At 32.9% G+C, this 23,871-nt stretch overlaps 2 protein-coding genes across 2 annotated transcripts; one reads left to right on the forward strand and one right to left on the reverse strand.

Moving 5' to 3' along the window:
* Positions 1-510: 510 nt before the first annotated feature.
* Positions 511-13,449, reverse strand: LOC135143013 (uncharacterized). The gene is made up of 3 exons (XM_064074838.1): positions 13,375-13,449; positions 13,183-13,232; positions 511-2,051 (listed from the first exon to the last, which is right to left on the reverse strand). Exon 3 carries the CDS (start codon positions 2,007-2,009, stop codon positions 540-542), a length of 1,470 nt encoding a protein of 489 aa, XP_063930908.1. The 5' UTR covers positions 2,010-2,051; positions 13,183-13,232; positions 13,375-13,449; the 3' UTR covers positions 511-539.
* Positions 13,450-13,500: 51 nt separating this feature from the next.
* On the forward strand, positions 13,501-14,744 carry LOC135143015 (small ribosomal subunit protein mS35). Its single transcript, XM_064074839.1, has 4 exons — positions 13,501-13,662; positions 13,710-14,329; positions 14,378-14,543; positions 14,605-14,744. The coding sequence occupies exons 1-4, from the start codon at positions 13,563-13,565 to the stop codon at positions 14,679-14,681; spliced, it is 963 nt and encodes a 320-aa protein (XP_063930909.1). The 5' UTR covers positions 13,501-13,562; the 3' UTR covers positions 14,682-14,744.
* Positions 14,745-23,871: the final 9,127 nt, after the last annotated feature.

The following is a 23,871-nucleotide window of genomic DNA, read 5'->3' on the forward strand; positions in this document are numbered from 1 at the left end:
AAAAAATGCAAGATGGATTCATAAACCACAAGTTCAGTAATATCTTACTTTTACATGTTTTATATTAGCTTCACTTGTATACATATGTAAGCGCATATCGGTTTTTTCGGAATTCGAAATTTTTAGTTTTTTTTTCATATACACATTTTTTAATATTTAAATAAAATTCGGCAAAATATTAAGATGACATCATCAATTCCTTGGGGGGTATGAACGGATAAATTTTGATGAACGATTTATCATAATTTTTCATTTTTAAAGTTAAATTGTAAAATGTTGTTAGACAACTTTGACATTTTTTTTAAATCTGGATACCCAAAAACTGAACACGGATTCATAGACCACAAATGGAGGAGTACGTTAATTTTATAAAATTTAAATAACACTTACTACTGTAAAATTTGAAGATCCGGTCGTTCCATGGCTGATGGGGATGACGCGATGGACTTATCTTACGTTTAGTAGTAATTAATTGGAAAAGCAATGACATTATTTTTATTATAAAAATTTCGAAAATACAAAATAGTGAATATATACAATCAACGCTTGAAAATCTCCACGCTAAACTTGATCGCTCCCCTACTCTCTATTCCGTTTGGCTTCAGACGTACCAACTGTTCTACAAAAAAATAACTAGCGTATCTCTTCGCCAGATCTTCATCAGAGTGATCGCACCCAAAACAAATCTGCCTCATCGCAGCCAGAAAACTACCATCTTCGGCATCAAAAACGCTAATTTCATAATTAAACTGCTGCGCCGTGGGCACAAACGGTCGAACAACCCACATAAGTCTCTTCTCGTTCACTTCACAAACCGTCTTAAACAAAAGTTCGCCAAACCTGAGTACTCCTTGGTGAAAACCATCCTCCCGCAGCGAAACCTCCACTTTGGTCCCTAAACCAACCATGAACTCTGAATGTTCGCGAACAACGTGGTCGTTCACATCTTTGAACGTACCGCTCCACTCGCACGAAATATTAAAAATGGGACACTCCGTGGTTTCGTAGTGGCAGAATTTTTGGTGACGGACCATTTCGGTGTGAGTGGAAACGTATCTGCAGCCGTCCCTCCGGTACATACAAGGGTAGTTTTCTAAAACCACGAACTGCTCTAAAATGCGGTCGCGGGCTCTTTTGTGGATATTGCAAACAGGGCAGCGACGTCCGGCTCCTCCACACGACGAACAAATCACGGACATGTCGCAAGTTCGTCGGTAAATGGGTGGAAGAGCGAGGTTCGAACAATATATACAAGTGAAACCTACACGATCTGCGATGTTGCTCCGCTCCCTATCCAAACCCCCATCGCCTATTCTCAATTTGGCTAAAAACAGCGACGGATCGTCGTCGTCGTCTTTGAGAAAAGGAAGACACATCACTGAGTATATTTTCTCGTCGCTGCTGGTATCGAAATCGTGGGTTATGGTAGTGTTTCCACAAGTCACCCTCAACTGGCACATCCCTCCGTTGAAATCTTTCGTGTACCCACTGCTGTACACAGCGAATTCCAACACTTTACTCTCACAGTTGTACTTTTTGGTGAATAACACAAAACTGTCGTTGTATTCCACGACGTACTCGCGTTCCTCGCAACAGGACAGGTTAAGCTCGAACTCGGAGCCCGTCTCGATGAAGGCTTCGGGGTGGGCGCTTTGGCAGTGCCGGACCAAGGTCGGAAGAGAGCCTAACCAGCCGCAAGGGTGCGGTTTCTTTACTACACAAGCGACGATTTTGAAAGGACAAGTATGTTCGTGGTCGGGGATGTCCAGAGGCGAGAGTTCTTCCAGGCAACCTTGTGCTTTGTAACAACAGGGGAAATTTAGGTAGAGACAGACGCTTTCGAGGGCTTCGTTTTGGAAGGCCAACATGCCGTCTGGGACGGAGCAGCGGCCACATATACTCTGGCTGTTGGAGCAGATTGATATGGGGAAGTACGAAAGGTAGCTGTGGCAGATGAAACATCTGAGGCTTTGGATGAGATCGGAAGACGCGAAACTACGGAGGTCCATGGGGTTGGTCTTCGACTAGAATGTGGTGGAGTGTGGGGTCACCTAGAATATACAAGTCAAAGAAAAAGTTTAACTTAGATGAAGCTCTGTTTTTTGTCTTCTTTTGTATTCTCTCCCCATCATATATCTTTTTCCGGTTTCTACTTTACCTTCTTTTCTAGTTTTTTCCATTTGGTCTTGCATTTTTTCTTTTTGACAAGTTTTTATAAAAACTGTATTTTTACCTGTTTGTTTTCCTGATATTTTATCTTGTTTTCATACTGTTTTTAAAACCTTTCTTCATCTCCCATCTTCGTGTTTCGTTCACACTCAATGACTTGCTGTACCAGTATATCTAGTTGCCTATTTTTTTTTTAAATCTGAATTTTATATACCGGGTGTCTGGAAAATGGCGATTTACTCCCCGCTACGCTCTTAACGGGTGAGTCTGGGAAAAATAGTAAAAAAATTCCTTCTCACATTTTGGAAGAGTTATAAAGAATTTAAAATTGGTTCTTTTGCTAGGTTTAACAGTGTTTTATTTTTTATGATTTTGAAAAAGTCTTGAGTGTCGCAGTGTTTTTATTTTAATTCGGGAAACTCTGGAGCACCCATAGTATATTCTGTATTATTTTGTGAACCTATGGAGATTTTTTTTGTAAATTATTTAAAACTATTTTGGAGGAGTTTGGTGTTCTATTTTAAAAAATTCTAACCTACCTGTTTTTGAGTTAATTTTGGGACCTTATTCCTGTTTGGAAAGAATTTGAAAATGCTTTGGAGCCTCTAGTGTTTTTTCTTATAATAATTTATTTAAATTTCTTAAAGGATACGCCATTTGCTAAAATCAGTCTTATATGTATTAGCAGGTACTAGCCACACCCGCCCACCTCTACTTTCTTAGAGAATATGTGATTTGCCAAAATCACTCTTATCGTAGCAGGTACTAGCCCCGCCCACCCACCCTCTCTTTTCTTGGAAGGTATGTCATTTGCCAAAATCACTCTTACCGTAGCAGGTACTAGCCCCGCCCACCCACCCTCTCTTTTCTTGGAAGGTATGTCATTTGCCAAAATCACTCTTATCGTAGCAGGTACTAGCCCCGCCCACTCACCCTCTCTTTTCTTGGAAGGTACGTCATTTGCCAAAATCACTCTTATGGTAGCATGTACTAGCCCCGCCCACCCACCCTCTCTTTTCTTGGAAGGTATGTCATTTGCCAAAATGACTCTTATCGTAGCAGGTACTAGCCCCGCCCACCCACCCTCTCTTTTCTTGGAAGATACGTCATTTGACAAAATCACTTATCGTAGCAGGTACTAGCCCCGCCCACCCACCGTCTCTTTCCTTGGAAGGTATGTCATTTGCTAAAAATCAATCTTAACTTAGCAAGAACTTGCCCCACCCGCCCACCCTCTCTTTTCTTAGAGGCTATGTCATTTGCCAAAATCAGCCTTATCTTACCAGGTACTATCCCCGCCCGCCCACCCACCCTCTCTGTTCTTAGGGGCTATGTCATTTACCAAAATTAGTTTTATCTTAGCAGCTACTAACTAGGATAAGACTGATTTTGACAAATGACATACCCTCTAAGAAAAAAGAGGGTGGGTGGGCGGGGTTACTACCTACTAGAATGAGACTGATTTTGGCTACTGAAATCTTTCTAAGAATACAGAGGGCGGGTGGGCGGGGCTAGTACCTGCTAAGGTAAGACTAATTGTTCTGGGTGTTCCATATCATGTATAAAAACTTTCTCGCTTTTCTCGAAAAACTGAAGAAATGAAAAACTAAAAAATCTAAAAATTGAAAAATTAAAATTGAAAATTCGTGAAATTTCAAATTTAAAAATTGAAACGTCCAAAAGTTGGCAAATCGGAAAACTGGAAAATTTAAAAATGAAAACTCGAAGAGATATCGTAAAACTAAAGAAAAAAAAATAAACCGAAAAAATGCAAATTGAAAAACTGACGAAACGAGAAATAAAAAAAGTGAAACTGAAAAAACAAAAAATTATAAAATAGGAACATTGAAAAATTGAAAATGAATGAAGAAACTCAAGTCGAAAAATTGCAAAATCTAAAAATTGAATTTAAAAGTTGAAAAATTAAATGTAAACTTCAAAACTCGAAAAAATGGAGCAACAAAAAAAATAGAAAACTGAAGAAAAATAGAGCTTATCAGAAAACAAAAAGCGCAAAAAAGTGATAATTTCTCAGAGAAGTGGGATTTATTTGGCTGGACTTCAGGGGCGAGGGAAGTTCTCTTGAAATAACCTTCGACAAATTTTTTTTATTATTGTTATAAGTTTTTGCAAACATTTTTAAAATTACCTTGCCGTTACACTCTGTAAAAAGCGAAAATACTGCACGGAATTCCATTTTTCGATTTTTCATGCTCCGATTTTATAATTTTTCATTTTTTCATTTTCAATCATTCATTTTTTGAATTTTTCGATTTATTTCAATTTTAGGATATATAATTTTTCCAGTTTTCTAAATTTTTCAGTGTTTCGATTTGAGTTTCTCGAGTTTTCAATTTTTTATTTTGTTTATTTATTCATTTTTTCCGTTTTTCAATATTCTGATTTCATAATTTTTCATTTTTTTCAAAATGAAATTTTTCAATTCTTCAATTGGTGAATTCCCACTTTTTTTATTAGATTCTAAAACTCTTATTTATTCGATTTTGCAATTTTTCGATTTAAAATTTTTCAATTTTTCGATTGTTCATTTTCTACTTTCTTCCAATTTTCGATTTTTTATGATCCGATTTTATAATTGTTAATTTTTTCATTTTCATTATTTCATTTCTTGAATTTTGCGATTTAATTCAATTTTAGAATATGTAATTCTTTCACTCTTCTAAACTTTTCAGTTTTTCGATTTTCCAACTTTTTGACATTCCAATTTTTAGATTTTGTAATTTTTCGATTTCAGTTTCTCAAGTTTTCAATTTTTTATTTTCTTTATTTATTCATTTTTTCGGTTTTTCAATATTCTGATTTCATCATTTTTCTTTTTTTTCAATGTGAAATTTTTCAATTCTTCAATTGTTGAATTTTCCCACTTTTTTTATTAGATTCTAAAACTTTTTCATTTATTCGATTTTTGAATTTTTTGAATTGAAATTTTTCAATTTTTCGATTGTTCCATATTTCTATTTACAATTTTTGAATTTTTATATTTTTTGATGTTCGCGATGTCACGACGGGTGGGCGGGGTTGGCAGATTAGTAGTATCGATTTTGGCAAATGATCTACCCTCTAAGAAAAGAGAGGGTGGGTGGGCGGGGCTGGTACCTACTACAATAAGAGTGATTTTGGCAAATGACATACCTTCCAAGAAACGAGAGGGTGGGTGGGCGGGGCTAGTACCTGTTAGAATGAGACTGATTTTGGCTACTGAAATCTCTCTAAGAAAATAGAGGGCAGGTAGACGGGATAAGTAGTATCGATTTTGGCAAATGATCTACCCTCTAAGAAAAGAGAGGGCGGGTGGGCGGGGCCAGTAGCTGCTAAAATAAGACCGATTTTGGCAAATGACGTAGAACACCCAGAACAATCAGTCTTACCTTAGCAGGTACTTGCCCCGCCCACCTGCCCTCTATTTGCTTAGAAGGTATTTCATTCGCCAAAAGTAGTCTTATCTTAGCAGGTACTAGCCCCGCCCACCCACCCTCTCTTTTCTTACAGGGTATCTCATTTGCCAAAATCTCTCTTATCGTAGCAGGTACTAGCCCCGCCCACCCACACTCTCTTTCTTGGAAGGTATGTCATTTAACAAAATCGATCTTATTTTAGCAGGTACTAACCCCGTCCACCCGTCGTGACATTGAAACATCAAAAAAAATATAAAAATTCGAAAAATTGTAGATAGAAATCTGGAAGAACTGAAAAATTGAAAGACCGAGAAATCGAAAAATCTAAACTTTTAAAAATTGAAAAAATAAAATATCCAAAAACTGAAAAATTGGAAAATCGAAACATCAAAAAATTTAAAAACAAAAAAATCTAAAATGTCAGAATTGAAAAACTGAAAAATCGAAAAAGTTAAAAAATGGAGAAATTGTAAAAGTCGACAAATTGAGAAATTGAAGAATCGAACTAGTGAAAAATCTTAAAAGTAAAATATCGAAAAATTGATAATTAGAAGAAAAATTGAAGAATCGAAAATTGAAAAATCCCAAAACTATAACAGGGAAATATTGAGAAATCGTAAAACTGAAACATAAGAAAATTTAGAAAATCGAAAATTTGAAAAATCGAGAAATTAAGAATCGATACATTGAAAAATCCCTAAATTAAAATTGAAAAAAAATTGAACAATCGAAAAATTGAAAATGCCAAACGGAAACATCGAAATATTCAAAAATCGGGAAATCGAAGTCGAAAAGTAGAAAATTTAAAAAATCGAAATTCTGAAAATCCAAGAAGCTGAAAAATCGAAAAATTGGAGAATTGAAAAACTGAAATGAGAAAATCAAAAAATCCATCAATCGCGAAATTAAGAAATCAAAAATTGAAAATTTAGAAACGTCAAAAACTGAAAAATTGAATAATTTAAAAATCGAAAAGTTGAAGTGGAAAAATTTAATCACCAAACATGGAACAATTGAGAAAGTAGAAAATAAAAAAAATCGAGAAATCGAAAATTTGAAGAGTTATCGTAGCAGGTACTAGCCCCGCCCACCCACCCTCTCTTTTCTTGGAAGGTATGTCATTTGCAAAAATCGATCTTATTTAGCAGGTACTAACCCCGCCCACCCGTCGTGACATCGAAACGTCAAAAAAATATAAAAATTCGAAAAATTGTAAATAGAAATATGGATGAGCTGAAAAATTGAAAGATCGAGAAATCGAAAAATCTCAACTTTTAAAAATTGAAAAAATAAAATATCGAAAAAATAAAAAATTGGAAAATCGAAACATCAAAAAATTGAAAAACTGAAAAATCGAAAAATTTTAAAAATGGAGAAATTGTAAAATGGAAAAAGCGAAAAATTGAAAAATTGAAGAATCGAAGTACTGAAAAATCTCAAAAGTAAAATACCGAAAAATTGATAAATAGAAGGAAAATTGAAGAGTCGAAAATTTAAAATTCCCAAAAGTGTAACATGGAAGAATTGAAAAATTTTAAAATCGAAAAACTGAAGAACCGAAATATTGAGAAATCATAAAACTAAAATCGAAAATTTGAAAAATCGAAAAATTAAGAATTGATACATTGAAAAATGGAAGAAAAATTGAACAATCGCAAAATTGAAAAATGCCAAACGGGAAACATCGAAAAATTCAAAAATCGAGAAATCGAACTCGAAAATCCAAGAAACTGAAAAATTGAAAAACTAAAAAGTCGCAATATTTAAAACTCAAAAAGTCGAGAAATGGGAAATTCAAAAAATCCATTAATCGCGAAATTAAGAAATCGAAAAATTGACAATTTAGAAACGTCAAAAACTGAAAAATTTTAAAATTGAATAATTTAAAAATCGAACAGTTGAAGTCGAAAAATTTAATTACCAAATATGGAACAATTAAGAAAGTGGCAAATAAAAAATCGGAAAATCGAAAATTGGAAGAGTCGAGAAATTTAAGAATTGAAAAATTGAAAAATCAAACTGATTTTGACAAATGACATACCATCTAAGAAAGGAGAGGGTGAGGGGGCGGGGCTTGTAACTGCTAAAATAAGACCGATTTCGGTAAATGACATGGATCACCCAGAACAATCAGTTTTACCTTAGCAAGTACTAACCCCACCCTCCCGCCCTCTATTTTCTTAGAAGGTATTTAATTCGCCAAAATTAGTCTTATTTTAGCAAGTACTAGCCCCGCCCACCCACCCTCTCTTTTCTTAGAGAGTGTGTCATTTGCCAAAATCACTCTTATCGTAACAAGTACTAGCCCCGCCCACCCACCCTCTCTTTCCTTGGAAGGTATGTCATTTGCTAAAAATCAATCTTAACTTAGCAAGAACTTGCCCCACCCGCCCACCCTTTCTTTTCTTAGAGACTATGTCATTTGCCAAAATCAGCCTTATCTTACCAGGTACTATCCCCGCCCACCCACCCTCTCTGTTCTTAGAGGCTATGTCATTTACCAAAATTAGTTTTATCTTAGCAGCTACTAACTAGGATAAGACTGATTTTGGCAAATGACATACCCTCTAAGAAAAGAGAGGGTGGGTGGGCGGGGTTACTACCTACTAGAATAAGACTGATTTTGGCTACTGAAATCTCTCTAAGGAAATAGAGGGCAGGTGTACGGGATTAGTAGTATCGATTTTGACAAATGACATACCTTCCAAGAAAAGAGAGGGTGGGTGGGCGGGGCTAGTACCTGCTACGATAAGAGTGATTTTGGCAAATGACACCTTCCAAGAAAAGAGAGGGTGGGTGGGCGGGGCTAGTACCTGCTAGAATGAGACTGATTTTGGCTACTGAAATCTCTCTCAGAATATAGAGGACGGGTGGGCGAGGCTAGTACCTGCTAAGGTAAGACTGATTGTTCTGGGTGTTCCATGTCATGTATAAAAACTTTCTCGCTTTTCTCGAAAAACTGAAGAAATGAAAAACTAAAAAATCTAAAAATTGAAAAATTAAAATTGAAAATTCGTGAAATTTCAAATTTAAAAATGAAAACTCGAAGAGATATCGTTAAACTAAAGAAAAAAAAATAAACCAGAAAAATGCAAATTGAAAAACTGACGAAACGAGAAATAAAAAAAGTGAAACTGAATAAACAAAAAATTATAAAATCGAAACATTGAAAAATTGAAAATGAAAAAATTAAAAATTGAAAACTCAAGAAACTCAAGTCGAAAAATTGCAAAATCTAGAAATTGAATTTAAAAGTTGAAAAATTAAATTTAAACTTCAAAACTCGAAAAAATGAAGGAACAAAAAAATGGAAAATTGAAGAAAAATAGAGCTTATCAGAAAACAAAAAGCGCAAAAAAAGTGATAATTTTTCAGAGAAGTGGGATTTATTTGGCTGGACTTCAGGGGCGAGGGAAGTTCTCTTGAAATAAGCTTCGACCAATTTTTTTTATTATTGCTATAAGTTTTTGCAAACATTTTTAAAATTACCTTGCCGTTCCACTCTGTAAAAAGCAAAATTACTGTACGGAATTCCATTTTTCGATTTTTCATGCTCCGATTTTATAATTTTTCATTTTTTCATTTTCAGTCATTCATTTTTTTAATTTTTCGATTTACTTCAATTTTAGGATATATAATTTTTCCAGTTTTCTAAATTTTTCAGTGTTTAGATTTGAGTTTCTCGAGTTTTCAATTTTTTATTTTGTTTATTTATTCATTTTTTCGGTTTTTCAATATTCTGATTTCATAATTTTTCTTTTTTTTTCAATATGAAATTTTTCAATTCTTCAATTGGTGAATTCCCACTTTTTTTATTTGATTCTAAAACTCTTTTCTTTTTTCGATTTAAAATTTTTCAATTTTTCGATTGTTCATTTTCTACTTTCTTCAAATTTTCGATTTTTTATGATCCGATTTTATAATTGTTAATTTTTTCATTTTCAATAGTTCATTTCTTGAATTTTGCGATTTAATTCAATTTTAGAATATGTAATTCTTTCATTCTTCTAAACTTTTCAGTTTTTCGATTTTCCAACTTTTTGACATTCCAATTTTTAGATTTTGTAATTTTTCGATTTCAGTTTCTCGAGTTTTAAATTTTTATTTTCATTATTTATTCATTTTTTCGGTTTTTCAATATCCTGATTTCATCATTTTTCTTTTTTTTCATTGTGAAATTTTTCAATTCTTCAATTTTTGAATTTTTATATTTTTTGATGGGCGGGGTTGGCAGATAGTAGTATCGATTTTGGCAAATGATCTACCCTCTAAGAAAAGAGAGGGTGGGTGGGCGGGGCTGGTACCTGCTACAATAAGAGTGATTTTGGCAAATGACATACCTTCCAAGAAAAGAGAGGGTGGGTGGGAGGGGCTAGTACCTGTTAGAATGAGACTGATTTTGGCTACTGAAATCTCTCTAAGAAAATAGAGGGCAGGTAGACGGGATTAGTAGTATCGACTTTGGCAAATGATCTACCCTCTAAGAAAAGAGAGGGCGGTGGGCGGGGCTAGTAGCTGCTAAAATAAGACCGATTTTGGCAAATGACGTAGAACACCCAGATCAATCAGTCTTACCTTAGGAGGTACTTGCCCCGCCCACCTGCCCTCTATTTGCTTAGAAGGTATTTCATTCGCCAGAAGTAGTCTTATCTTAGCAGGTACTAGCCCCGCCCACCCACCCTGTCTTTTCTTAGAGAGTATCTCATTTGCCAAAATCTCTCTTATCGTAGCAGGTACTAGCCCCGCCCACCCACACTGTCTTTCTTGGAAGGTATGTCATTTGGCAAAATCGATCTTATTTTAGCAGGTACTAACCCCGTCCACCCGTCGTGACATCGAAACATCAAAAAAAAAAAATCGAAAAATTGTAAATAAAAATATGGAGGAACTGAAAAATTGAAAGATCTAGAAATCGAAAAATCTAAACTTTTAAAAATTGAAAAAATAAAATATTGAAAAAATGAAAAATTGGAAAATAGAAACATCAAAAAATCGAAAAACTAAAAAATCTAAAATGTTAAATTGAAAAAACCGAAAAATCGAAAAAGTTAAAAAATGGAAAAATTGTAAAATGGAAAAGTCCACAAATTGAAAAATTGAAGAATCGATCTAGTGAAAAATCTCAAAAGTAAAATATCGAAAAATCGATAAATAGAAGAAAAATTGAAGAATCGAAAATTGAAAAATCCCAAAACTGTAACATGGAAAAATTGAAAAATTTTAAAATCGAAAAACTGAAGAACCGAAATATTGAGAAATCGTAAAACTGAAACATAAGAATATTCAGAAAACGAAAATTTGAAAAAATCGAGAAATTAAGAACCGATACCTTGAAAAATCCCTAAATTGAAAAATGGAAGAAGAATTGAACAAACGCAAAATTGAAAAATGCCAAACGGGAAACATCGAAAAATTCAAAAATCGAGAAATCGAACTCGAAAAGTCGAAAATTTAAAAAATCGAAACACTGAAAATCCAAGAAACTGAAAAATTGAAAAACTAAATAGTCGCAATATTTAAAACTCAAAAAGTCGAGAAATGGGAAATTCAAAAAATCCATTAATCGCGAAATTAAAAAATCGAAAAATTGAAAATTTAGAAACGACAAAAACTAAAAAATTTTAAAATTGAATAATTTAAAAATCGAACAGTTGAAGTCGAAAAATTTAATTACCAAACATGGAACAATTAAGAAAGTGGTAAATAAAAAATATCGAGAAATCGAAAATTTGAAGAGTCGAGAAAATTAAGAATTGAAAAATTGAAAAATCAAACTGACTTTGACAAATGACATACCACCTAAGAAAGGAGAGGGTGAGGGGGCGGGGCTTGTAGCTGCTAAAATAAGACCGATTTTGGTAAGTAACATGGATCACCCAGAACAATCAGTTTTACCTTAGCAGGTACTAGCCCCGCCCACCCACCCTCTCTTCCTTGGAAGGTATGTTATTTGCCAAATTCGATCTTATTTTAGCAGGTACTAACCCCGTCCACCCGTCGTCACATCGAAACATCAAAAAAAATTAAAATTGTAAATAAAAATATGGAAGAACTGAAAAATTGAAAGATCTAGAAATCGAAAAGTCTAAACTTTTAAAAATTGAAAAAATAAAATATCGAAAAAATGAAAAATTGGAAAATCGAAACATGAAAAAATCGAAAAACTAAAAAATCTAAAATGTTAAAATTGATAAAAACCGAAAAATCTAAAAAGTTAAAAAGTGGAGAAATTGTAAAATGGAAAAGTCCACAAATTGAAGAATCGAAAATTGAAAAAAATCCCAAAACTGTAACCGGAAAAACTTGGAAAATTTTAAAATCGAAAAACTGAATAACCGAAATATTGAGAAATCGTAAAACTGAAACATGAGAAAATTGAGAAATCGAAAATATGAAAAATCGAGAAATTAAGAATCGATACATTGAAAAATCCCTAAATTGAAGAATGGAAGAAAAATTAAACAAACGCAAAATTGAAAAATGCAAAACGGGAAACATCGAAAAATTCAAAAATCGAGAAATCGAAGTCGATGACACACCCTCTAAGTGGAGTGTTGCCAATTTTACTTTTATAAAATTACGTTTTTTCGTAATCTACATCATAAAGAATGTTTTTATATATATATATTTTTTTTTTGGAACTCCCGAAACCTTCGTACATAACGTACTGAAGAGTTTTCCAGACACCCAGTATCTCTATGGTGAATCTCAAGTACACAAAAAATAGCAACTTTTTCAACGAGAATTTATTCCAAAGTAATAACATTTTAAAACTTTTAAACTATATTGTAAACATATTTCAAGACCCAAACATGTAGTCATTAAACCTTGGTTTAAGATAATTTTTTACTTTATTGAGTAATTTCTTTACATAAACAAAAACAATGAATATTTCTAAGAATTGTAATTATGTATGTATCTACCACGCAACGCTGCAGCAAACATGTATTGTGTTATTTCTTCTCTAAATTACGTAATTATCTTTTAATCTAAACTTTATTTTCTCACCGAATTTCCTTTTTTTTTAATACCTGAAAAACGTACTTATTTCAAACATACATCCACACAATTGTTTCTTTATGAAACGTTTCTTCGCTGAAGCTTGTTTTATTTTTAAAATCTGCACAAAAAGTGTCCTTAGTTTTATAAATTTCGATTAGACAAACAGATAGTTTTATAACCTTGTTCCTGTTTCTTTTACCAAATTTGTCAACAAGTGTTACTGACATTATAATTGAATTATTCGAGTATGTGCATTTATGACACTAATGTGTAACAACCTGATACATAATTGATGTTTTTTTATTATCTTTCTAAACACACCTTTTTCTGTTAAGTGAAAGAAAAAAACAAAATAAAATATTAGGAATACATCGCACATTAATAAAAAGCAAAAAAGTCACTTGTTATATTCAAACTGTTGGATTTAAATTACCTAAAAACTTATCAAACACCGCATTCAAAAATGTCAAGTACCGCCCTCTCTTAAGCAACTTTCAAAAAACCGCCCTCTTAAAAAAAACAAGCAAAAAATCGCCATCTTAAACCGACCTTCACATTTCGCGTTGTCGATATAATAAAAATTATAAAAACTTACCCTACAAATCTTTCAAATTAATATCTGCAGCTTCCACTAAACTTGTTCCACTTAAAATAAACTCAATTAAAAAACCGAACAAACATAACCTGTACATAAATCATCATTCGCGCTCCTGATTGGCGGATCGTTTAAACATGACATGTGTCATCCAGCAAGTCAACACAAAATCAATTAAACAATAATTATTACCATCCTTCCACCAACAATTTTTGCTTTGTTAGTTATATATAACCTTCTCTCATGTAATCAACAATAATTATTAACCAATTTATCAACAATGTTAATAAAATCACAACACAAACCGCGCCACACCCCACCAGAGGGCGCCACCATTTGTTGTCATTCTAACCATCACATGTACAAAAACCGCCTCGAAAATGCTACTTTTCTCCCGAAATCTCGACAAACTCTTTTTCCGTACCCTCGAAAAACAACTAGCTTTAACATATGCCACGTCCACGGAACCCCAGCGGGAAGGTACGCCACCAAAATTAGGTTATGTCACACTTAACCCCCAATTTTAGAAGAATTCCGCGTCCTCAATCTCAAACATGTAAAAGGCCAAGTGGCCCCTAGGCGCCCCCTTAAGAAAATCGTGCCGCCGCCTCCTCGAACCCAACAAATGGCGGAAAACCAAGACTGGGGCAACGTCTGGCCAGGGCCCCGTTCCTTCCACCCAGCGACAGTCCCCTTGCCCGTGCGACAAGGGTACGTCGAAAAGGGGGTTTCGCCGGGCAAATTCGGCAACGCCGAGTTGATGAAAATCCCGAATTTCTTACATTTAACGCCCCCAGTGATTAAGCGACAGTGCGAGGCTTTGAAGAAGTTTTGTACGCCGTGGCCGAAGAGTTTAGACAGTGAGGAGAAGTGTGAGAGGCACTTTCCCGTCGAGGTGTCGTCAAGCGACTATTGTCATTCGTCGCCGACGATTCGGGATCCTCTAGCAAGGATCGTGAGTGTGAAGGTTAAGTTGGAAGCGTTGAAGTTGGACGCGAGGGCTAGGGATAAGTTTTTGAGGCTGGTGGGGGATAGGTATGATGAGGAGAGTGACACTGTGACGATTGTAGCGGATAGGTGTCCGTTGAAGAAGCAGAATTATGATTATGCGATGTATTTGATTACGGCGGTGTATCATGAGTCTTGGGTAATTTTTGGGTTGGGTTTGAAATTTTTTTTTAATGGAGTGTTGTAGAATGTTGAGCCCTGGGAGGAACTGAAGAGTGAAGCTGACATGGAGTACTATATTTGGGAAAATAATGCCTCGAAAGTCAATGTTGAGAAGATATTTGGTAAAGAAGCCAAAGACATACCTCAAATTGAGGTGTATTCTAGTGCAGTGGATAAATATATGAATGAGGGTATGATTGGTGTTTAATTTTCAGTTTTAGTGTTTATAGAAAACCATTAATGGTGTTTCAGGTGAAAGTGATCATACTGTAGAACAATATGGGCAAGCTGTAAGAAAAATTCTCAACTTACCATCTCTTGGAGCGTGATATACTTTGTTTGTGTATAATAAGTATTAAAATTTAAAAATAAAATTTTAAAAAATAACTAAAGCTTTTAAGTCTGCCGTGAATTTTGTACATATGAATGATACTTAAAAAATTTAATTTTAGGCAACCAAATATACAAGGCCTAGGTATGTTTTATTGTGTTTCCGAGGCGAAGAAATAATAATGACAAAATAAAATTCCGTCAGTTAACGTATTAAAAATAAAAAAATGTCTTACATCTTTTTTATGAAATAAGAATTTTAATTATTAAAGATAGAAAAATGTGTTAGAATTTGGACCCTACAGCCGGTATTAATATGAAAACAAAAATTATGGGATAAATCAAGAATCGAAAAATTCTAGAAAATTTAATTCCAAAACGAGTTTTTTATCCCGGCACACCGAATTTTCCAAATTTTCGATTCGATTCATTTTTTTTCTTTTCAATTTTTCGATTCATTAATGTTTTCCCATTTTTAAATTTCTCGATTGTTTTTCAATGTTTCTGTAATTCTTCGACTTGCAATTTTTCCATGTTCCACTTTTTGGATTTTGCAGTTTTTCAAAAAAAAATCATAAATTGAAAACTTTCAAAAATCTTAAAATTCGATTCACCTATTCGAGTTTTTAATTTTTCGATTCTTCAATTTCTATTTTCTTCGAATTTTCGTTTGTTCAATGTTACGATTTTATAACTTTTTATTTTTTCATTTTCAATATTTCAGTTTTTCGATTTACAATTTTTTTTCAATTTTAGATTACTTATGTAATTCTTCCAGTTTTCATTTTTTAATGTTTCAGTTTTTAGATTTTAAAATTTTTCCACTTGAGTTTCTCGAGTTTTCAATTTTTTATTTTCTTTATTTATTAAATTTTCCGATTTTTCAATTTTTGGTTTTTTAATTCCTCGATTTTTGAAATTTTTCCTACTTTCTTTTTATTCGATGCTAGAACTTTTTCACTTATTCGAGTTTTTAATTTTTCGATTTGCAATTTTTCAACTTTTAATTCAATTTTAGGATATGTAATTCTTCCAGTTTTCATTTTTAAATCTTTCAGTTTTACGATTTTCCCATGTTTCAATTTTAAGATTATGTAATTTTTCAATTCGGCAATTTCACGGGTTTTGAATTTTTTATTTTATTTTTCATTTAGTTAGTTTTTCAATTTGCAATTTTTCGTTTCGGTTTTTATTTAAGTACTTCATTATTTCAGTTTTCTGATTGTTTTTTTTTAATGTGTAAATTTTCAATTTTTGGATTTTTCAATTTTTTGATTTTTCAACTGTTAGAATTTTGATTTGCAATTTTTTTGCAATAATGATTTTTAAGATTTTTCACTTTTTCAATTTTACGGTGTTAGAATTTTGACGATTACATAATTCTTCGATTTTATTTTCTGGATTTTCCAAATTTTCGATTCGATTAATTTTTTTCTTTTCAATTTTTAAATTCATTATTGTTTCCATTTTTAAATTTCTCGAATGTTAGTTTCTTTAATTCTCCGACTTGCACTTTTTCCACTTTCCACATTTTGGATTTAGCAGTTTTTCAACTTTCAACTTTGCGAATAAAAAAAAATTATAAATTGTAAAACTGAAAAATCATAAAATGAAAACTTTCAAAAATCTAAAAATTGGATTCACTTATTCGAGTTTTTAATTTTTCGACTGTTCATTTTTTAATTTCTTCAAATTTTTGATTTTTCAAAGATCCGATTTTATAATTTTTAATTTTTTCATTTCTTCAATTTTTCGATTGCAATTTTTAATTCAATTTTGGGATATGTAATTCTTGCAGTTTTCATTTTTAAATCTTTCAATTTTTCGATTTTCCCAACATTTTAGATGTAATTTTTCCATCTGACAATTTCACGAGTTTTGAATTTTTTATTTTTCATTTTATTAAATTTCTCAATTTGCAGTTTTTCGTTTCGGTTTTTGCTTACTTTATTTTTTCAATTTTTCCGTTTTATCAATTTTCTAATTGTTTTTTTAAAGTGAAAATTTTCAATTTCTGGATTTTTCAACTGTTAGAATTTTGATTTGCAATTTTCTAGTTGTCATTTTAAATAACGATTTTTAAGATTTTTCGCTTTTTCAGTGCTACGATTATGAGTTTTTGAGTTTTAAATATTGCGAGTTTTCAGTTTTTCAATTCTTCATTTATTTTATTTTTCAGCTTGTTGGATTTTCAGTATTTCGACTTTTTTAATTTTCGACTTTTCGATTTTTGAATTTTTCGATGTTTCCCGTTTGGGCATTTTTCAGTTTTGCGATTGTTCAATTTTTCATCCATTTTTCAATGTACCGATTCTTAATTTCTCGATTTTTCAAATTTTCGATTTCTCAATCTTCCTATGTTTCAGTTTTACGATTTCTCAATATTTCGGTTCTTCAGTTTTTCGATTTTAAAAATTTTCAATTTTTCCATAGTTGTGGTTTTCTTCTATTAATCAATTTTTCGATATTTTACTCTTGAGATTTTTCAGTAGTTCAATTTTTCGACTTTCCCATTTAACAATTTCTCCATTTTTTAACTTTTTCGATTTTTCAGTTTTTCAATTTTAACACTTTAGATTTTTTAGTTTTTCAATTATTTGATGTTTCGATTTTCCATTTTTCTTTTTTTCGATATTTTGTTTTTTCAATTTTTAAAAGTTTAGATTTTTCGGTTTCTAGAACTTTCAATTTTTCAGTTTTTATATTTTTTTGATGTTTCAATGTCACAATGGGCGGGGTTAGTACCTGGTAAAATGAGATCGATTTTGGCAAATGACATACCTTCCAAGAAAGAGAGGGTGGGTGGGCGGGGCTAGTATCTGTTACGATAAGAGTGATTTTGGCAAATGATAGACTCTCTAAGAAAAGAGAGGGTGGGTGGGCGGGGCTAGTACCTTCTGAGATAAGACTAATTTTGGCTAATGAACACCTTCTAAGAATATAGGGGGCGGGTGGGCGGGACTAGTACTTGCTAAGGTAAGACTGATTGTTCTGGGTGTTCCATGTCCAAAATCGATCTTATTTTAGCAGCTACTAACCCGCCCTCCCGCCCTCTCTTTTCTTAGAGAGTATCTCATTTGCCAAAATCACTCTTATCGTAGCAGGTACTAGCCCCGCCCACCCACCCTCCCTTTTCTTGGAAGGTGTCATTTGCCAAAATCACTCTTATCGTGGCAGATACTAGCCCCGCCCACCCACCCCCTCTTCTCGTAAGGTATGTCATTTGCCAAAATCTTTTTCCCGAAAAACTGAAGAAATGAAAAACTAAAAAATTGAAAATTCGTGAAATTTTAAATCTAAAAATTGAAACGTCCAAAAGTTGGAAAGTCGGAAAACTGGAAAATTTAAAAATGAAAACTCGAGAAGATATCGTAAAACTAAAGAAAAAAAAACCCGAAAAAATGCGAATTGAAAAACTGACGAAACGAGAAATAAAAAAAAGTGAAACTGAAAAAATTATAAAATCGGAACATTGAAAAATTGAAAATTTGTAAAAATAAAGAAAATAAAAACCGAAACGAAAAATCGCAAACGAAAAAATTAAAAATTGAAAACTCAAGAAAATCAAATCGAAAAATTGCAAAATCTCGAAAATGAATTAAAAACTTGGAAAATTAAATTTAGGCTTAAGTAGTTGATAAGATAAGACTGATTTTGGCACATCACATAGCGGCTAAGAAAATAGAGGGCGGGTGGGGGGCAGTTAGTATTTGATAAGATAAGACTAAATTTTGACACATCACGTAGCACCTAAGAAAATAGAGGGCGGGTGCGTATTTTCTCAGAGGATAAGTCATTTACCGAAATAAGTCTTATCTTAGCAAGTACTAGCCCCGCCCGCCCACCCTTTACTTTCTTAGAGGGTATGTTATTTGCCAAAATCAGTCATATCTTATCAAGTACTAGCCCCACCCACCCGCCCCCTGTTTTCTCAGAGGATATGTCATTTGCCAAAATCAGTCGTATTTTACCAAGTACTAGCCCCACCCACCCGCTCCCCATTTTCTCAGAGGATATGTCATTTCGCAAAATAAGTCTTAGGGCCGGTTGCATAAACGCAAATCAAATTTAATCTCTGATTAACTCCATAGTAACTCCATAATTCTTCCATTTTATTTTCTGGATTTTCCAAATTTTCGATTCGATTAATTTTTTTTGTTTTCAGTTTTTAAATTTCTCGGTTGTTGGTTTTTTTAATTCTCCGACTTGCAATTTTTCCATTTTCCACTTTTTGGATTTAGCAGTTTTTCAATTTTCAACTTTGGTGAATAAAAAAATTACAAATTGTAAAACTGAAAATTCATAAAATGAAAACTTTCAAAAATCTAAAAATTGGATTCACTTGTTCGAGTTTTTAATTTTTCGATTCTTCATTTTTTAATTTCTTCAATTTTTCAATTTTTAATTCAATTTATATGTAATTCTTGCAGTTTTCATTTTTAAATCTTTCAATTTTTCGATTTTCCCAACATTTTAGATGTAATTTTTCAATCTGACAATTTCACGAGTTTAGAATTTTTTATTTTTCATTTTATTAAATTTTTCAATTTGCAGTTTTTCGTTTCGGTTTTTGTTTACTTTATTTTTTCAATTTTTCGGTTTTATCAATTTTCTAATTGTTTTTTTAAAGTGAAAATTTTCAATTTCTGGATTTTTCAACTGTTAGAATTTTGATTTGCAATTTTTCTAGTCATTTTAAATAATGATTTTTAAGATTTTTCGCTTTTTCAATTTTACGATTATATGAGTTTTTGAGTTTTAAATATTGCGAGTTTTCAGTTTTTCAATTCTTCAATTTTTCGATTTTTCAGCTTGTTGGATTTTCAGTATTTCGATTTTTTTAATTTTCTTCGATTTTTCGATTTTTGAATTTTTCGATGTTTCCCGTTTGGCATTTTTCAATTTTGCGATTGTTCAATTTTTCATCCATTTTTCAATTAAGGAATTTTTCAATGTACCGATTCTTAATTTCTCGATTTTTCAAAATTTCGATTTCTCAATCTTCCTATGTTTCAGTTTTACGATTTCTCAATATTTCGGTTCTTCAGTTTTTCAATTTTAAAAATTTTCAATTTTTCCATAGTTGTGGTTTTCTTCTATTAATCAATTTTTCGATATTTCACTCTTGAAATTTTTCAGTAGTTCAATTTTTCGACCTTTCCATTTAACAATTTCTCCATTTTTTAACTTGTTCGATTTTTCAGTTTTTCAATTTTAACATTTTAGATGTTTTAGTTTTTCAATTATTTGATGTTTCGATTTTCCAATTTTTCATTTTTTCGATGTTTTGTTTTTTCAATTTTTAAAAGTTTAGATTTTTCGGTTTCTAGATCTTTCAATTTTTCAAGTCTTCCATATTTCTATTTACAATTTTTGAATTTCTATATTTTTTTGATGTTTCAATGTCACGACGGGTGGGCGGGGTTAGTACCTGGTAAAATGAGATCGATTTTGGCAAATGACATACCTTCCAAGAAAGAGAGGGTGGGTGGGCGGGGCTAGTATCTGCTACGATAAGAGTGATTTTGGCAAATGAGATACTCTCTAAGAAAAGAGAGGGTGGGTGGGCGGGGCTAGTACCTTCTAAGATAAGATTAATTTTGGCTAATGAATACCTTCTAAGAATATAGGGGGCGGGTGGGCGGGACTAGTACTTGCTAAGGTAAGACTGATTGTTCTGGGTGTTCCATGTCCAAAATCGATCTTATTTTAGCAGCTACTAACCCCGCCCTCCCGCCCTCTCTTTTCTTAGAAACTATCTCATTAGCCAAAATCACTCTTATCGTAGCAGGTATTAGCCCCGCCCACCCACCCTCTCTTTTCTTAGAGGGTATATCATTTGCCAAAATCACTCTTATCGTGGCAGATACTAGCCCCGCCCACCCACCCCCTCTTTCTTATAGGGTATGTCATTTGCCAAAATCTTTTTCCCGAAAAACTGAAGAAATGAAAAACTAAAAAATTGAAAATTTGTGAAATTTTAAATCTAAAAATTGAAACGTCCAAAAGTTGGAAAGTCGGAAAACTGGAAAATTTAAAAATGAAAACTCGAGAAGATATCGTAAAACTAAAAAAAAAAAAACGAAAAAATGCAAATTGAAAAACTGACGAAACGAGAAATAAAAAAAAGTGAAACTGAAAAAACAAAAAAATATAAAATCGGAACATTGAAAAATTGAAAATTTGTAAAAATAAAGAAAATAAAAATCAAATCGAAAAATTGCAAAATCTAGAAAATGAATTAAAAACTTGAAAAATTAAATTTAAACTTAAGTAGTGGTGGGTGGGGCGCGGTCTAATATTTGATAAGATAAGACTGAATTTTGACAAATGACATATCCTTTAAGAAAATAAAGTGTGGGTGGGCGGGGCTAGTATTTGATAAGATAAGACGGATTTTGGCACACGACATAGCCGCTAAGAAAATAGAGGGCGGGTGGGGGCGCACTCTAGTATTTGATAAGAGAAGACTGAATTTTGACAAATGACATACCCTTTAAGAAAATAAAGGGTGGGTGGGCGGGGCGAGTAGTTGATAAGATAAGACGGATTTTGGCACACCACATAGCCGCTAAGAAAATAGAGGGCGGGCTAGTATTTGATAAGATAAGCCTAAATTTTGACACATCACATAGCCCCTAAGAAAATAGAGGGTGGGTGGGTGGGGCTAGTAGTTGATAAGATAAGACTCAGTTTGACACATCACATAGCCGCTAACACAATAGAGGGCGGGTGGGGGGCAGGTTGGTATTTGATAAGATAAGACTAAATTTTGCCAAAATCAGTCTTATCTTACCCAGTACTAGCCCCACCCACCCACCCACCCTGTCTTTTCTTAGAGGATATGTCATTGGCCAAAATCAGTCTTATCTTACCAAGTACTAGCCCCGCCCACCCGCCCCCTGTTTTCTCAAAAGATAAGAAAAAATGAAGGAACAAGAAAACGGGATTTATTTGGCTGCACTCCAGGAGCTAGGGAAGTTCTATTGAAATAACTAAGGAAGTATTGTAATCGAGTCCGTCGGCCGACTCTCTACTTTTACGTTTTCTCGATCTTTCATGACCCCTAGAAGACGAAGAAATAGGTCTCCCATTTCCGTCTGTCTGTCCGTCGGTCCGTCGGTCCGTCCGTCTGTCCGTCCGTCTGTCCGTCTGTCCGTCTGTCCGTCTGCCGTCCCGGATTTTTATTAGACAGATAATCTCCGAAAGTACTCGACCGATTCTTGTGAAATTTTGTACTTATATTAAGAATATCATGTAGATGGTAAAACGCTAACCAAAATTTGTCTAATCATCCCCACCACTAATGCGATGACGTCACTTCAAAATTGTACATAGTAAATGGGTTTTCAATTGTATAAAATAACATAGTCCTACACATGTGGTTTACAACTCCGAATCGACTTTTCACCCGAAACGTCCAGATTTTTGGAAAAAAAATCAAAATTATAAAACAACATTTTGAAATTTGATTTTTAATCTGCTAACCAGAATGCTTTGAAATATTGCAGATGTTTTAAGGCTATAAAGAGCATCATAAATCTTTAGTCAAAAAATATTTGCTTATCCCCTCCAGAAACTTGATGACGTCAGCTCAAAAGTTTGTGGAATAAATCATATCTAAAATGCACAAAATATGATTAGTCTGTACTTGTGATCTATCACTCCATTCATATTTTTTGGATTTGCATATACAGGGTGACTCAAAAAAATTAATGAATGCGTAAATTTATTTTACTGATTTACTCAGAAACTACAAAACCGAATGCTTTGAAATCTTGCAGATGTTTTAAGGTTATAAAGAGCATAATGAATGTTAAGTCAAAATATATTTGCTTATCCCCTCCAAAAAATTGATGACGTCAGCTCGAAAGTTTGCCGAATAAATCCTATCTAAACTGTAAAAATATGATGAGTCTGTACTTGTAATTTATCACTCCATTCATATTTTTTGGATTTGTATATACAGGGTGACTCAAAAAAATTAATGAATGCGTAAATATATTTTATTGATTTAATCCGAATGCTCTGAAATCTTGCAGATGTTTTAAGGTCATAAAGAGCATAATAAATGTTTAGTCAAAATATATTTGCTTATCCCCTCCAAAAACTTGATGACGTCAGCTCGAAAGTTTGCCGAATAAATCATATCTAAAATGTACAAAATATGATCAGTCTGTACTTGTGATCTATCACTCCATTCATATTTTTTGGATCTGCATATACGTAGTGATTCAAAAAAATTAATGAAAGCGTAAATTTATTTTACTGATTTACTCAGAAACTACAAAACCGAATGCTTTGAAATCTTGCAGATGTTTTAAGGTTATAAAGAGCATAATAAATGTTTAGTCAAAATATATTTGCTTATCCCCTCGAAAAAATTGATGACGTCAGCTCGAAAGTTTGCCGAATAAATCCCATCTAAACTGTAAAAATATGATGAGTCTGTACTGGTAATTTATCACTCCATTCATATTTTTTGGATTTGCATATACAGGGTGACTCAAAAAAATTAATGAATGCGTAAATTTATTTTTTTGATTTAATCATGAACTGCAAAACCGAATGCTTTGAAATCTTGCAGATGTTTTAAGGTTATAAAGAGCATAATAAATGCTTAGTCAAAATACATTTGCTTATCCCCTCCAAAAAATTGATGACGTCAGCTCGAAAGTTTGCCGAATAAATCCTATCTAAACTGTACAAAATATGATGAGTCTGTACTTGTGATTTATCACTCCATTGATTTTTTTTTGGATTTGCATATACAGGGTGACTCAAAAAAATTAATGAATGCGTAAATTTATTTTATTGATTTACTCAGGAACTACAAAACCGAATTCTTTGAAATCCACTGCGAAAAAAAAACATAATAGGCATGCAGTCGTCACGTTTCCGACAGCGAGGGAAGTACTGTCTAAACTCTTTAGACCAATTTTTTTATTGTTGTTATGGGTTTTTGCAAACATTTTTAAAATTACCTTTCCGTTTCAATCTGCAAAACACTACACGGAATTCCATTTGACGTTGATTTAACCCTCGGATGCCCAAGCTATTTTTTTTTACATAGACACCCAAGCTGGGTCAAATTTGACCCACCCTAATTTTGCTTTAGATTTTATTATTTCAAGTTCCAATTGCCAATTTATTGTGTATTAATGAAAAAAAGGTCACAAAACAAAAGTT

This window comes from Zophobas morio, unplaced genomic scaffold, assembly GCF_036711695.1.
Source record: "Zophobas morio isolate AGI-343-1 ecotype UQ-CSIRO unplaced genomic scaffold, CSIRO_AGI_Zmor_V1 ptg000057l, whole genome shotgun sequence".
Taxonomy (NCBI): domain Eukaryota; kingdom Metazoa; phylum Arthropoda; class Insecta; order Coleoptera; family Tenebrionidae; genus Zophobas; species Zophobas morio.